The sequence below is a fragment of the Corylus avellana genome, chromosome ca7, assembly GCF_901000735.1.
Source record: "Corylus avellana chromosome ca7, CavTom2PMs-1.0".
NCBI classification, from domain to species: Eukaryota; Viridiplantae; Streptophyta; class Magnoliopsida; order Fagales; family Betulaceae; genus Corylus; species Corylus avellana.
Window position 1 is genome coordinate 21,292,683 of NC_081547.1, and position 14,678 is coordinate 21,307,360.

The 14,678-nt window shown below is 34.6% G+C and overlaps 2 protein-coding genes across 2 annotated transcripts; both read left to right on the top strand.

The window, feature by feature from the left end:
• Positions 1 to 709: 709 nt before the first annotated feature.
• LOC132187623 (protein TOO MANY MOUTHS) lies at positions 710 to 2,248 on the top strand. Its single transcript, XM_059601993.1, has one exon. It carries the CDS (start codon positions 710 to 712, stop codon positions 2,174 to 2,176), a length of 1,467 nt encoding a protein of 488 aa, XP_059457976.1. The 3' UTR covers positions 2,177 to 2,248.
• A 6,247-nt stretch (positions 2,249 to 8,495) lies between these two features.
• On the top strand, positions 8,496 to 13,952 carry LOC132188407 (PTI1-like tyrosine-protein kinase At3g15890). The gene is made up of 4 exons (XM_059602849.1): positions 8,496 to 8,930; positions 9,414 to 9,561; positions 12,656 to 12,918; positions 12,996 to 13,952. Exons 1-4 carry the CDS (start codon positions 8,887 to 8,889, stop codon positions 13,657 to 13,659), a joined length of 1,119 nt encoding a protein of 372 aa, XP_059458832.1. The 5' UTR covers positions 8,496 to 8,886; the 3' UTR covers positions 13,660 to 13,952.
• Positions 13,953 to 14,678: the final 726 nt, after the last annotated feature.

Consider the following 14,678-nt stretch of genomic DNA (forward strand, 5'->3'; position numbering starts at 1 on the left):
CATGAATGATGAATATGTTGTCATATTATTTTAAAAAAATTAAATGCCATAACATTATATACACAATTAAAAACAACAAAATAAAATCTTGACTTTCAAAAGAGAATAACTTAAATTAGGACGTGGACTAAACTGGGTATTTTGTACCCTCCATTATAATAGGAAACAGACACATCAACTTAAAACACAAAAAAATGATATAACCTTTCACACCAAATAATTTTTCTTCTCTTGACAAAATATCTAGTGATAAAACCATAGAAACCAGCGTTTTGGCTAATTTTAGAGACTCTAGTGTAAGGGCTCGAAAGTAGGTAGGACCGTAGGGGGTTCGGTGATGGATAGTAGATGTTGGGTTAGAACGAATAAAAAAAAGTCCATATGCGTTAGACGGTTTTACACCGTATCCTCTTAGAATGAGGTCATCTCCCAAAATATTTAAGATCATTGTCTCCGTTACAAGAGGATTTGGTCCCCAGCCGAAGATGATGAAATTCCCGTGAAACACATTAAATAAAATTCTGCGTATTTATTTCTATCCCTCCCATCCCCGTGAATTCATAATGAGCCCACTTCAATCCATGCACCAACCAAAAAGTTGTCAGGTTGGTTCATCCGCCGACCCAACCCACCTCATTAACTTGCCTCTCGGTCGGCGCCTATAAAAAGCAAAGCCCATGCCCTCATCCCACATTATCCCACACACAAAATGGCACTCTTTTTCTCACTTCAAAGTCTTCTACTTCTACTACTAATTTTCTTCCGTCTATGCCAACTTGCTAGGCCTTATACTGTTATAATGTCCGACTCCTCTGCTCTAGTTGACGGGCCACAAACTGGGTTCTCCATGAACAAGAAAGGGTTCCGAACCGACGTCCACGAGCAAGAAGCAGTCTACGACATCATGAGGGCCACCGGGAACGACTGGGCCACCGACATCCCCGACGTGTGCCGTGGCCGGTGGCACGGCATTGAGTGCATGCCCGACAAGGACAATGTCTACCACATCATCTCGCTCTCCTTCGGGGCATTATCCGACGACACTGCATTCCCAACATGCGACCCGACCCGCTCCTATATTTCACCATCGGTCACTAAGCTTCCACACATTAGGACCTTATTTTTTTACCGTTGTTTTAGTCAAAACCTTCAGCCAATTCCAGCATTTTTGGGTCAGTTAGGTGCCACACTACAAACTTTGGTGCTTAGGGAAAACGGCCATGTGGGTCCCATCCCAAGCCAACTAGGCAATCTCACCCGTTTAAGGGTTCTTGATCTTCACAAAAACAATCTCAACGGTACAATCCCGGTCTCACTGGGCCGAGTGACCGGTCTAAGGTCGTTAGACTTGAGTGGGAACAAACTAACCGGTTCAATACCCAGTTTAACGTTCCCGAATCTGAACATTTTGGACCTTAGCCAAAATCTTCTAATGGGTTCGATCCCATCTACTCTTGGAACCTGTCATTCCTTAATCAAAATAGATTTTAGCCGTAACCGTCTGATCGGTCCAATCCCCGACTCAATCGACGGTTTAAAAGACCTTATGCTTATGGATTTAAGCTACAATCTTCTCACGGGCCCACTTCCCATATCAAAACTTGGAAGCTTAATTTCTCTCCAAGCATTGATTATGAAAGGAAATCCAATGGGGCCTAATGCAATTTCTAGCAATGGGTTTGATGGCATGAAAGGCTTAATGATTTTAATCTTATCAAATACGAACTTAAACGGTCCAATCCCGGGATCGCTTGGCCGGTTAGCAAACCTTCGAGTCCTTCATCTCGATGGGAATCACTTCAATGGGTCAATTCCGGCAAACTTTCGAGACTTGAAGAATCTAAACGAGTTAAGATTAGACGACAATCAACTAACGGGGCCGATTCCTTTCGGGAAAGAAATGGTATGGAGGATGAGAAGGAAATTAAGGCTCTATAACAATTCCGGGCTATGCTACAATGCCAATAGTGGCATAGAAGATTTGGATGCATGGCTTCATCCGGGCATTGGTTTATGTGACATGCCACGGCCAGCAACACCAGTAGAGCATCTTTCTACCATTGAAACATACATGCCAAGAAAATCTGTTGTATCCTCTGCTGCTTTTTTGAAATTTTCAGTTCATGTTAGTTTGCTTCAACTTGCTACTTTTGTAATTTCTACTTTGTGGCTTTAATGTAATGTAGAAATAAAACCCATGTCATATATATATATATATATAATATTTAGTTTTGCCTGTAATATAAATAAGTATTTACACCATGTTCACTGCATCTCACATTTGGGCTTAAAAAAAGAATTTTGTAGGCTTGTTTGGAAGCCCATTAAATCCAACTCTATTGGGCTAAGTCCAATTCTAATTTTTCCAACTTAACCCAAGTCCATATTATCTAGATCTATTTTGAAGACCCGATTCGTATAGCAACACCAACGAGAGTTGAGCCGTTTTCAAAATTCAAACACTGCAACTCAGGTTATGTTTGTCTGCAGCGGGTCTTCGCCTATCTTTGGTGAAACCTCGTTTTGGACCCTTGACTATGTGATGTGAAATATAGGCTTTGGACTTATCTTAAGGATTGAAAAGATTCGGACGTGTGTGCATCTCATCTCCCTGGGCGGCTGGGCCAATTGTACAACAGCCTCACTTTGCTATGCTGCTATACGGGTGGCAATCCATATTCACGTGTTGGATTTGTATCGTGTTAAAATATAAGTATAAAATTATAGGATTAAATACTTTTTTTACCTTCCTAAGATTTCAAGACTTTATTTTTTTCTTTCTTAGGGTTTCATTTTTTCTCTCTTAGGATTTTATTTTTATCACAAGAGATATCTATGATTTTCATAAATATCAAGATAGTACCTTTGTTAAATTTTCGTCCAAAACTTAATGGAAAGCCATGTCAGCATTAATCAGATGTCACCACGTGTCATATAATTAATTTTTTAAAAAAAAAAAATTAAAAATTATATTTAGAGATATGCTAGAATCTAATAAAAACTTCATATTTTGCCTATAAAAGTTTATGTGACAAGATACCACATCATCTTCTTTTTGTTTTGTCTTTTTCCTTTTACAAAAAATATGATGCGGCATCTTGCCACGTAAATTTTTATAAGCAAAATGTGAAGTTTTTATTAAATTTTAGCATTTCTCTTATATTTAACCCCAGTCATCAAGTACTTACCTTGTCGTCTAGCTCTTTCATGCCATATAGCAACTTAAAAACCAAATAATAAAAAAATAAAAAATAAAAAAACTCATAGAAACACTGATCTCCAGCCATTGTTATTCAATTACTTTAATTGAATAATTAGATTAAACATTTCTGAATTTATAGCATCTTAGAATCCTCACAATATGTCTGAATGAAAAATGATTAATAGAGTTATTAGTTTATCTTAATTTCATGTTAAAGTTGTAACTGACATAAAGTCTGTCGGCCAAGATTATAAACTCGTTGAATATATTAGTGTAGCCCGCCTGCGGCCCATGATGTCTTCTCCTCATTCAGATTTCTGAGTTGGGTATGTGAGTGGAGATAAGAATAAATGTGTGGGCACCCTGCGTGGGTAATCAATATGAATTGAGCTTGTCGCAAATGTGGGTCATATGGGGGCTCATTTGGCTATGATCTTAACACCATTGAAGCCTATTTTTCCTCATTAAATAAATCTTCACTCAAAGAAGTTCAAGCCCTAACAATTTTCCTTAAAACAACATGACTATGGTCATACATACACAAGTTTTCCGAGAAATATTGCACAAATTTAAAATTTTCACAATTGACGAGTTTATTAAAATATTGAGAAAACTTCACTTTAGACCTCTGAACTACTATGCGTTTTGATAAAACCTCCAAATTTTAAAAACTCTCAATTTAACCTCATAAACTTTCAGTTTGATTCAATTGACCTCCTTCTATCAAATTCAACCATTAACCCCTGACGTAAATGACTAAAAATGTCAAATTACCCATCGATTTTGTTTTTAATTTATTTTTAATTTGAAATCAAGGGTAAGTTTTGAATTTTATAAAAAATTCAGGGGTATAAAGGTTACTTTATCATTTTTTAAAGTTTAAAATCTTTTAAAATTTAGGGCAATCATCTCAAAACCCATGATAGTTCAGAAATTTTAAGTGAAATTTTCTCCAAAATATTTCATTGAACTAGCAAATCTTCTATTTATATCACTCACGCAACAACCCTTTTTAAATAACTTAATCCTTATATTATTTAATTTAAATCTATGGCTCCATTAACCAATGTGGTCGTCGGATGGATCAATTTAACTTCCCACAAAAAAATTTACATGTGTATTTAATACGATAGTAGGGTTATCATGTTTAATTGGTGGTCGCACAACCATCACCTTTTTCCATCTAATTAGCACAAGTCAAATTAGCAAACAACAATAATAATAAGTTCAATCTTTAATGTTACCCTCAAAGAAAAGGAGAATGTATAACATTTTTAAGTGAATCTCATAATTAATAATACAAATCTTTAGTTACAAACAAGATATAACATGTTTGTAACCACCACTTGCACACTTTGCCGACAAATTCGAGAGTGTAACACGCACGTGCTTGTGTTAGTTGGATACAACATTAATTCAACTTACAAAAAAGTAAACATCTTCATTAAGACTTAATTTGTGTGATTAAGGAGTATCAAAAACTGGACATAATTGGGGTGAGAGATACCATCTCTTGTTTTATCCAGAAACTCGACAATCTTGCTTCATACACCTATGTGTCTCACACATGCATGTCTCAATCTCATCACAATACTTTAATCATTAGGATGGATGTTTTTTATGTAGATTCAACTCCTATAATTTACCATAAATAAATAAATAAAAGAAATATTAAAGTAATAATTTATTGCCACACCCCCTATAAAAAGCCAATGATTTACTCTGATCCGTGTAGGAAAACTTTTGTGAATGCAGTGTACGAGTCTAAGGTTTACTATACAAGGATAAGTTCGAAGGGCCTTATCTTGTCGTGGTTTCCCGTCATAAAAAAATAATAATAAAAAAAAAAGTAGTAACTTATTTTTTTTAGATGACAGAAAACTCCTTCAAAAATAGGTCATTTTGTGTATTCACTTCTGTCAGGCAAACTTCAGACCCGTGAAAAACGCCCTCTCTAAATGGATCAAGTTAGACTCTGACTTTGCTAACGAGGATGATTCCAAAGAATTGTTTACACTTAAGAGGATTTGAACTTTATATCTAATGAATATGCCACCTATACCAAAGTCCTTATCACTTAAGTCAACCTCTTGAAATTATTTATAGTAGTGACTTTGACAATAAAATAATGGAAAAGTGTGTTTTTTTAGGAAAATAGTGAAATGTAAGGCATTGTACGTAATGGTTAATTATATGTGAATGGTAATAGTTGTTTGTTCATTATTTTTTACCTAACACATTGAATCTTGACTTCTCTAAATAATCTTGTCAATTAAGAGGAAATTAAAGAAAAACATTAAAAATAATAGTAAATCCAAATATTACAAAATTAAGCAACATTGCTTGGAGAACTTACTGTTTTGTCGTATAAGGCTCCCCCAACCAAGGCAACTGCTCTGACATCAATGATTGGTTAGTTAGGTTTACCTACTCGAAATTTTGGATAATAATTTTCAGTAACTGTCTCCAAAGTTTTATTTTATTTTTTATTTTTATTTATTTATTTATGAATATTGATTATTTATTGTCGATTATTTGGGTGGTTCATTCATTGGAGTCATATTCCCACAATTGTTTTGTGTTTTGTGCACAGAATCAGCCAGGCCTGAAGATGCCAAACTTGAGTCCCATATAATAATACCCACTAAAGTGATAATCCTAACAACTTGGCATGTTCTAGTTTTTATTTATTTATTTATTTATTTCATCTAATGAGCATCCAAGAAAAAGGTACAAGTGATAATTTATTTTTGAATTTTCAAAACATGACGTTTTACATTGAGAAGTCGTAGGGAGCCAAACAAATGAACCCAGAAAAATTTTCAAACTAACATGACAAAGGCTTTTAAATTAAAAAAATACAATTCTCTCTTCCTTGTCTGTCACTCACAGCCTGTCACGTCAATTTAAAATTTTTTTTGAATTTATTTGTTTGACTTCTTAGCACTTCTCTTTCACACTTGATGCTATACATTTCTCCTACTCAATGATAAAAAAAAATTAAAAATAAATAAAAAAGGTTCAGAAACCAACCAAATTCAAAATCTTCAAATTTGGAAAATTGGGTCGCAAGATTAACGAGGTTGAAGATAGAAAAAGGATAGATTTGAGGTCTTATTTTAAGGCCAATTGAAAGTTGTGGGGAATAATATAATTTATAAACATTGTGGGGGCAATGAACTTGGACTTTTAACAATCTTGTCACCTACATGTAATAATGGAAAATGACCCGCTGAGGTTGACGGGTACAATGCCATACGTACCACCCATGGAGATGCCTTTTGAGTTTTAATTAATTGACTATCCTTTTCGTCCTAGGTGTTTTTTTTTGTTTTTTTTTTTAGTTATTTCGGTCTAAATGAGTATTATTTTTTTAAAATCAAGTGAAAAATAATGGTCATTTGTTTAAAAAATAAATGAATAATATACACCTATGATTAGAAGAACATTAAGAAAACACACCTAATTTTTTCTTTATTTATTTGAAAAAAATACTAAGTATTCTCATAGTGTTTTTCTATGTCATTCTGATATAAGGTGGATATTATTTTCTAAAAATCATGTGAGAAAAATAAGGATTAATTGTTTTTTTTTAAAAAAAAATAAAAATTATATCTACCTAAAATCAATAGAACATCAGAAGAACACCAAGAAAGTACCTAACATTCTCCATTTATTTAGATTAAATGTTTTATTTCTACTCGTACTTTGACTTCAAATCCAACCAACTCATCGGTTTTAAATCATATATTTTTCACCCATAAAGCCATCTCATATTCTCATTGGTATAGATGGAGAAATAACTTCTCTCTCTAAAATATTGTAGTAAAACAGATTCATCAAAATAACATGCCAAAATCCCGCTAAGCACATGAACAATCTCAGCTAAAGCCTTTTATGTGTCACTTTAAGAATAATGTGACTTTTAAAATCATCATTAAACTTTTAATTAATCACTATTAGATTTTGATCAAAATATGATTTTAAAAGTCATTTCATTTTTGATATAAGAAGAACTTTTAAAATTACTTCAGGTACTTCATTTTGCGAATAAAATGTGACAACAATTGAGGATATATATATATATATATATATGCAACTAGCTAGTTTTTATTTAAAAACAAAAGAGGAAGAGGAAGAGGAAGAGGATTAATAGATAGATAGGGGGAGTCTATGATTGAGGAGGAAAATGACACAAAAAGGATCTTTTGTAGCCCCTTAATACATAATTAAAAAAGGTCCCTACCATCGCCGTTAAAACGTACGTGGTCCATCACCACTAATATTTTTACCTTTAAACTTTATTATTATTAATTAACAAGTTGTTGGCAATGAAATACAAAATTAATGATGCTCAGTCCAACTCGAAAACTCCTTCATATTTACTCAATAAATAAAAATAGTTACAAGGTCTCCTCCTATAACAAATATATTCTAAACAAACCACTCGATCGATCTAAGGATAACAACATATTTGATTGGATTCATATATAATTATATTCTTTAGACTTGATCTTCTGTTGATCTCTCATCCATTTTTTTTTTTTTAAATCTAATCATTGAATTTGTTTCCTTACATATGAGTCTTATATATTTAATGGTTGTTTTTAAGAAAATGGGTAAAGATGATGGACAGGAGATGAATTGAGAATTGCTTCTTTTTTTTTTCTTTTTTTTTTTTTTCATGAGAAATACTAAGGTTTTTCCTACTAATGAGAAATGCTATGAATATTGTTTTCTAAAAAAAAAAAAAAAAAAAAAAAAAATGAAGCAATATCTATGTAGAATTAGGAGAACACTCAGAAAACACAGGATAAACCATATTATTTCTCTTTTTTCATTAAGTAATGCTAAATGTCTTTTACGTATATTTCTTGTGTCATTCCAAAACTAATGTAACATTTAAAATCTTTATTAAATCAAAATTTAATTGTAACTTTAAAGCCACATCAATTTTTTTTTTTTCTTACATGTCTACATAAGGAAAGGGAGAGGAAGATTCAAACTAGTGACATATGCTTCATGAGACGTGATTCACAGCCAATTGAGCTACCCCTTAAGGACCAAGCCTCGTCAATTTTAATGAGAACTTATAGCATTATTTTTTTCAGTGGTAGCTCTTAGAAAATTCAATGGCGAATTTTCAAAAGAAAAGATGGAGAAATATCAAATGTTAAAATACAAAAATGAAAATGGTCCCCATCCTTGTGTTTTGAAAATTGAAAACAGCGAGGACAAGAAAAAAAAAAACAGAAAAAGACTTGATGGAGAAGGAATAGATTCAAGTGCTAGCCCACTACACGCTTCCATCTGCAAGAAAAGCTAAAAAGTACAACCCCCAAGTGTTTTGTTCCGACGTCTTCCTCGTAGCGCAACATTTTCCCTAAATATTTGCTTTTCCTCGAGACTGTTAAAAATATATATTTATACAAAAAAAAAAAAACAAAGAAAGAGAAATGTGTGTGCCTTCTTCCAAAGCGTTACGTTTCGCATCTAATCTTCCTCAGCTTCAGCTTTACTCTTACTTTCACTCTGGAACAGCATAGCAAAAGAGGAAGGACAAGAAGCGCAAGAGTTGGAAGTTTTAAAGGGTCAAAAGCTTGAAGAAGGAGCTGATTTTGAAAACCCAGAATCGGTTCTTTGATTTTTTTTTTTTTTATTGGGTTTGCTAGGAGTGGAGGAATATGGCTTTTTGCTCAATGTTTGTTTGCTGGAAGGGTTCGGATCGGTATGTTATTACTCTTTTTGTTGATTTCTTTTGTGGGTTTTTTTTCCTTAATGTTATTGGATTGTTGGTGTAATTTGAGTTTGAGAAATTGTTTATGATGTGCTGTATTTTGGCGAGATGAGAGAAAGCTAAGGTGATTTTGAATTCTGAGTTCAGTTTAGATTTGGGGGACAAGCAGTCGGGTGTGGGTGAGAGGAATTTCTCAGTGGTCGGTTTGGTCGTTGAGAAATGGTGGGAAAAGAAAAAAGGGAAGTATGAGAAAGGAAATAAAAATGGAATCTTGAGGAGTAAATGAAACATTGTACAGAGGCATCTGTGGACTGTAGTATATGATTAATTTTAGCAGAATAATGTGTTCTACCACAGTTTTGTTGGCAACCAAACGAAGACTCACACACTCAATTTCATTAGACATAATTGAATTTCTATTTTTATTACAATGTTGTGATATAAGTTTAATTAGTGGAGTGCTTAATTGTACAGGAAAGAACGAGGGAAGAAGCAGCAAACATGGAGAGTCTTTTCTTTGAAGGAGCTGCACGCAGCCACGAACAATTTTAATTATGATAACAAGCTTGGAGAAGGGGGATTTGGCAGCGTTTACTGGGGTCAGCTTTGGGATGGATCACAAGTACTGAAAACTGTTCAAGCTTTCCACTTATGTTCTCTAATGTGAATTATGCTTAGTATATAATTACTTTTACCCCTCTATCATTTGTTAATTGTGCAAAAGAGGTTTTTTTTTTTTTTTTTTTTTCAAAACAACATTGAATGGCTATGATTGTCGATATAATCTAAAATGAATATAGAAAAATGAATATCTTTAAGTGTTGGCTTTTTTGTTAATTCAACTTTAGGTTTTGGATCTGTTTATATTTTTAGGAACTGTATAATCTCACACTGCTTCATTCCACTTTTTGGTAGTCTCCCACCCCCTTCTTGTGATTACTAGACAATGTCAACAAATCTAAACAGTCGTGTGACCTGTGTCTAGTTTCTCTGTTTTGTCAAAAGGGTCTTTAGCTTTCTTTTATTTTAGAAAGAATATTTACAAGCGATATCTTTCTAATGTTCCAAATTTTAATTGAAATCCATGCTTAAATGATAAGATAATCAAGCATAACAAGTGAAAGATTGCATTGAAAGAAATGCACCCAAATGCACGATTTGGATAATTAAGCATTGGCATGAAGACTCCATAGCTTACATCAGCAATGGATATTAAACATTGGATAGTCTAGGAAGCCATGCTTGATATGATAAGTAAAGATACCACAACTTGGTGACAAACTTAGGTATAGCAAGGTACTACTAATGATGGTGTGGAGTTAGGTGTAGCCAGAAGTTGTAAATAAAGAAAAAAAAAAGTTCTGAGAATGGCGTCACCCATTGGAATATGGTGAAGAAATAAGTTTTTGGATGACAGTAATGGTATAGAAGTAAGATTGGGAAGGGAGTATCTATCCCTAAGCCTGCTTCATACTTGAGTTGGCAGAACAAGAAATAAAGGCAAGGCGGGAGTCAAGCTACAAGAACAGTTTTTTTAACCTTAATTTCAATTTCTTTTAGCATCAATCTAGAAAGAGAATGTTTAAGATTGAAGATTCAGAGTGTTAATAGAATGGGGAATAGAGATATCTGTTCAAAAGTGGGATAGCATCTTTTAAGAAATGAGAAAGAGTCGCCTAAACTGGTTTAATACCATGTGCAACAAAGATCAATTAATGCATCAATGGGAAAGAGAGATTTGATTTAACTTGAAGGAATGAAAAGGGTTAGAGAAAGGTCTAAGTAGTGAAGGATATGATAAACAAAACACAATAGGGAATATGGTTGCAAGCTAGACATGCCAAGAAAGGTACATGTAACTGACTCCTTTTAGTTGAAGTAAGATTCGTGTATCAACCCTAATTAATCAGGATCAGGGCTTGGTTAAGTTGAGTTGAGTACCAATGATAACAGACTTTGTAATGATTCCAATAAATTAAAGTTCTTAACGAAATGTGTATTAAGGAAACTTCTAGAGTTAGGATAAAATACATGTGTTAATATGCATTTAGTTATGTGTGGGGCAACCAAAAAGCTGCCACTGCACTGCTTGGGTCATTGTAGTTCACCTGAACCCACCCCAACCTTGTTTAGAACCTGCATGAGGAACCCCACTAGGGAAGAGGTGGGATGGGGCCTCAGTCTCAGCACATGTTGTGGATATGTCTCATCGTGTTATATGGAATGACAGATGATGTGGTCTAATCTAGTGATTGGGTTTCCCTAGTGTCAGCATTGCTTCCCATACTAGCAATTTCAATTTAGATTGCTTGAGCTCTACATACTTTCCACAATATTCCCTTTCTCCGAGGCAATTTTTTTAACTTGCACATAGCAAAACAATATTAATTTAAAGCTTCTAGTTTGTGCTATGTTCGATGCTAAATGGTCTCCTATGTACCTATCCTTGCTGTGCATACCACAAAAATCTAGTGCCCAACTTAGCACCAAATCTTTGTAGCTTGGCATTGTAAAATGTAATGATAAGGCATGGAAGACTTCGCAAGTCAAGCAAGGACATAGCATTGGGAAGTCGTGGTACAGTTGCACTAGACAGGTGATTCAGCCTTGCTGGTTAGTTTTAAACTTATTATTGAAGTAATGCTGTAGGGTGTAAGGTGATTGGGACGGAGGTGAGTATCAATCATATAACCTTACAGTGTTTCTTGTAAATGGCAAATTGCCAGCCCTGTTTCACTAGACTTTTCCCGTAGCCACGCAAAGTTGTGGGTATCAAAGTTGCTCAATCACTGCCTAAGCCAACATGGTTTATTTGCCTACTTAATTTTAAGTTCCTGCCTAATATTTGGAAGAGCTTTTGCCATCGTTATTCTATCTTGAAGCGCTCTTCTTTAGCCAATTGCCAATAGTGCACCCTTCTAATTTCTGTTACCAACTAATATTAATAGGTTTATAGCCCGTATTGGGATACAGAAAACTTGCATCGTAAGTGACATGGTAGGAAGACGGTTGGAGAAATTTACTGCTAATTTCATTGATTGATTTCTTCTTGATATATTTGTTGCACTAACTACCGAAGATAAATAAGTGTGGTCTTTCATTTTGCTGCCCCTGTCATGCACATTGATTAGGAATTCCTTTTTTCTTTTTCTTTTTTTCTAAGTATGCATTTTTTTCATATATATATATATATATGTTGTCAAATTATAATTCTTAATTGCAAGGGTGCAAATGGAACTGCTTGTGTGGATATTAACCCTGTGGTGGCTCGTTTTCTTTAGAATAACAAGAAAATTAGTTAAAGAGGGCTCAAAGTGCTTTGGTAATGAAACTGCATGAAATGTAGATTACAAAGTTCAGTTAAACTTCCTTATATTCTCTTGTCACTGCTCTTTCAAGAAATCACTTTAATTGTGATAGACTGATAGTAAAGTATTTGTAAGTTGACAAGCATCACGATACCAAAAGTTAGCATCTGTAATTTTTATTGCCATTAGAAGCAAGGTTTTTATTTTTATTTTTATTTTTTACTTATGGCCTCCATAAGGATCTTGATTTGTTACTAAGTTGCAGCATTTCCTCAATATTCCTCTCCTGATGGTAATCTGAGCAACTGCGTATTGTTGTAATGCTTCTTTTCTCCCATAGACTTTTGGGTGTTTGCTTTAATTAATTCCTTGTACTGGATACCATTCTGAAAGGTGATAAACATGCAGCTTGCAGTCAAAAGGTTGAAGGCTTGGAGCAACAAAGCAGATATGGAATTTGCTGTTGAGGTTGAGATACTGGCACGAGTACGGCATAAGAATCTGCTAAGTTTACGTGGCTATTGCGCAGAGGGGCAAGAGCGTTTGATTGTATATGACTACATGCCAAATTTAAGCCTACTATCTCATCTTCATGGGCAGCATTCAGCGGAATGCCTTCTTGATTGGAACCGGCGGATGAATATTGCAGTTGGAGCTGCTGATGGAATTGCGTAAGTACTGAACCCAACTTTTCTGTTCATCTTTTCTTGCAGCTCATACTTAAACCTCCTAAATTTGTTTGATTCAGCTATCTCCACCATCACGCGACCCCACATATAATCCATAGAGACATTAAAGCAAGTAATGTGTTACTAGATTCAGATTTTCAGGCTCGAGTTGCTGATTTTGGATTTGCAAAGTTAATCCCTGATGGCGTAACACATGTAACTACAAGAGTTAAGGGTACCCTTGGCTACCTTGCACCTGAATATGCTATGTTGGGGAAAGCAAATGAGAGTTGTGATGTTTACAGCTTTGGGATACTACTGATAGAGATTGCCAGTGGCAGGAAACCGATTGAAAAACTGAGTTCAACAATTAAACGCTCAATTACTGATTGGGCACTGCCATTGGTTTGCGAGAGAAAGTATGATGAGGTAGCAGATCCAAAGCTTAATGGTAAGTATGTAGAGGAAGAGCTGAAAAGAGTTGTCTTGGTTGCACTCATATGTGCTCAGAGTCAGCCCGAGAAAAGACCCACAATGCTCGAGGTGGTGGAGCTTCTGAAGGGAGATTCGAAAGTGAAATTAGCTGAACTGGAAAATGATGAAATGTTCAAGGCTCCTCAAGCTGCAGATTATAATGATGGGGCATCAGCTGCGGAAGACAGCTCAGACTTCATCTCAGAGGAGAAGGATTCAAAACAGGAATTGAAAGAGGAGATCGAGCTAAGAAATGAATTTAATCACTGAAAAGCCTAACTGCAGTATAGATTCAATGTGAAATATGTATTTAGTTACAGTATTTGGGTTTATCAGGGCAATGTGTCACTGGCCTTCGTTTTATTAGTGTTGCCTGGAACCATGGCTACTGTCAAGAAAGCTTGGTTTTGTGAGTGCTGTGAGATGTATTTGTGTTGCTCATCAACTTTTGTTCCTTTATTCTGGAAGAATGACATGAAAAGTGTGATACTTTTTTCGGGTGGTGCTCGGATTTTTGGTTCTATCTCTACTATACAGTTACTGAAAAGTGAGATTTTTTTTTTTTTTGGATGGTGCTCGGATTTTTGGCTCCATCTCTATTTTATTGAATGATGTGGTGGGTTTGGCTTTCAACATTCTAGTAGAAAGCATGCATCCCAGTACAGCCCCTATTGCAAGTTTGCAACTGGTGCGGGTAAAGGTGAACAACGATAATTAATGAGAAAAAAAGGAGAGGCCTATTGATTAGAAGTCACTACAAAAGGGTATGTCAATAGCGAACTTCTTTCTTTCTCGGGTCTCTTTTCAAAGGCGAATCGCATGTCTGCGACATTTTTTTAAGGATAAGCAGTTAATGTAAAAGAATCTATTTGTTCAAATTGATAGATTCAAATAAATTTTGAGTTGTCTGATCACTTACTAAAATAAGTGAGTCTCATATAGAGTCTCTCACATTACCTGTCTAAATTGCTAGCAATTCAGGCAAATAATTATAATAAATCTTAATCCAAGTATCCAACCATATTGTACACTAGCAAACCTCATTTTGAGTCCAGGAAGCCACTCATTCCAACAATTAAACTCTAGTCCAAAAAATTGAAAGTTTTGAACTTTCCAATGGGCATTCAAAATTTAAGGAATTTTATAAACACAAATTAACCATAGTTGCCATTATCATGTTGATTTTCTGGTAAAATATTGCATACAATATTTATCATGAGGAAACTTTACTTAAAACCATTGAACTATCACTCGTTTTGAGAATACCTCCTAAATTTTAAAAACTTTCA

Excerpts from the sequence above, each read along its gene's own strand:
- LOC132187623 (XM_059601993.1), top strand. The coding sequence starts at position 710 with ATGGCACTCTTTTTCTCACTTCAAAGTCTTCTACTTCTACTACTAATT.
- LOC132188407 (XM_059602849.1), top strand. The coding sequence starts at position 8,887 with ATGGCTTTTTGCTCAATGTTTGTTTGCTGGAAGGGTTCGGATCG. Across the intron at positions 8,931-9,413 it reads TGCTGGAAGGGTTCGGATCG|GAAAGAACGAGGGAAGAAGC; the intron begins GTATGTTATTAC and ends TTAATTGTACAG. Across the intron at positions 9,562-12,655 it reads AGCTTTGGGATGGATCACAA|CTTGCAGTCAAAAGGTTGAA; the intron begins GTACTGAAAACT and ends ATAAACATGCAG.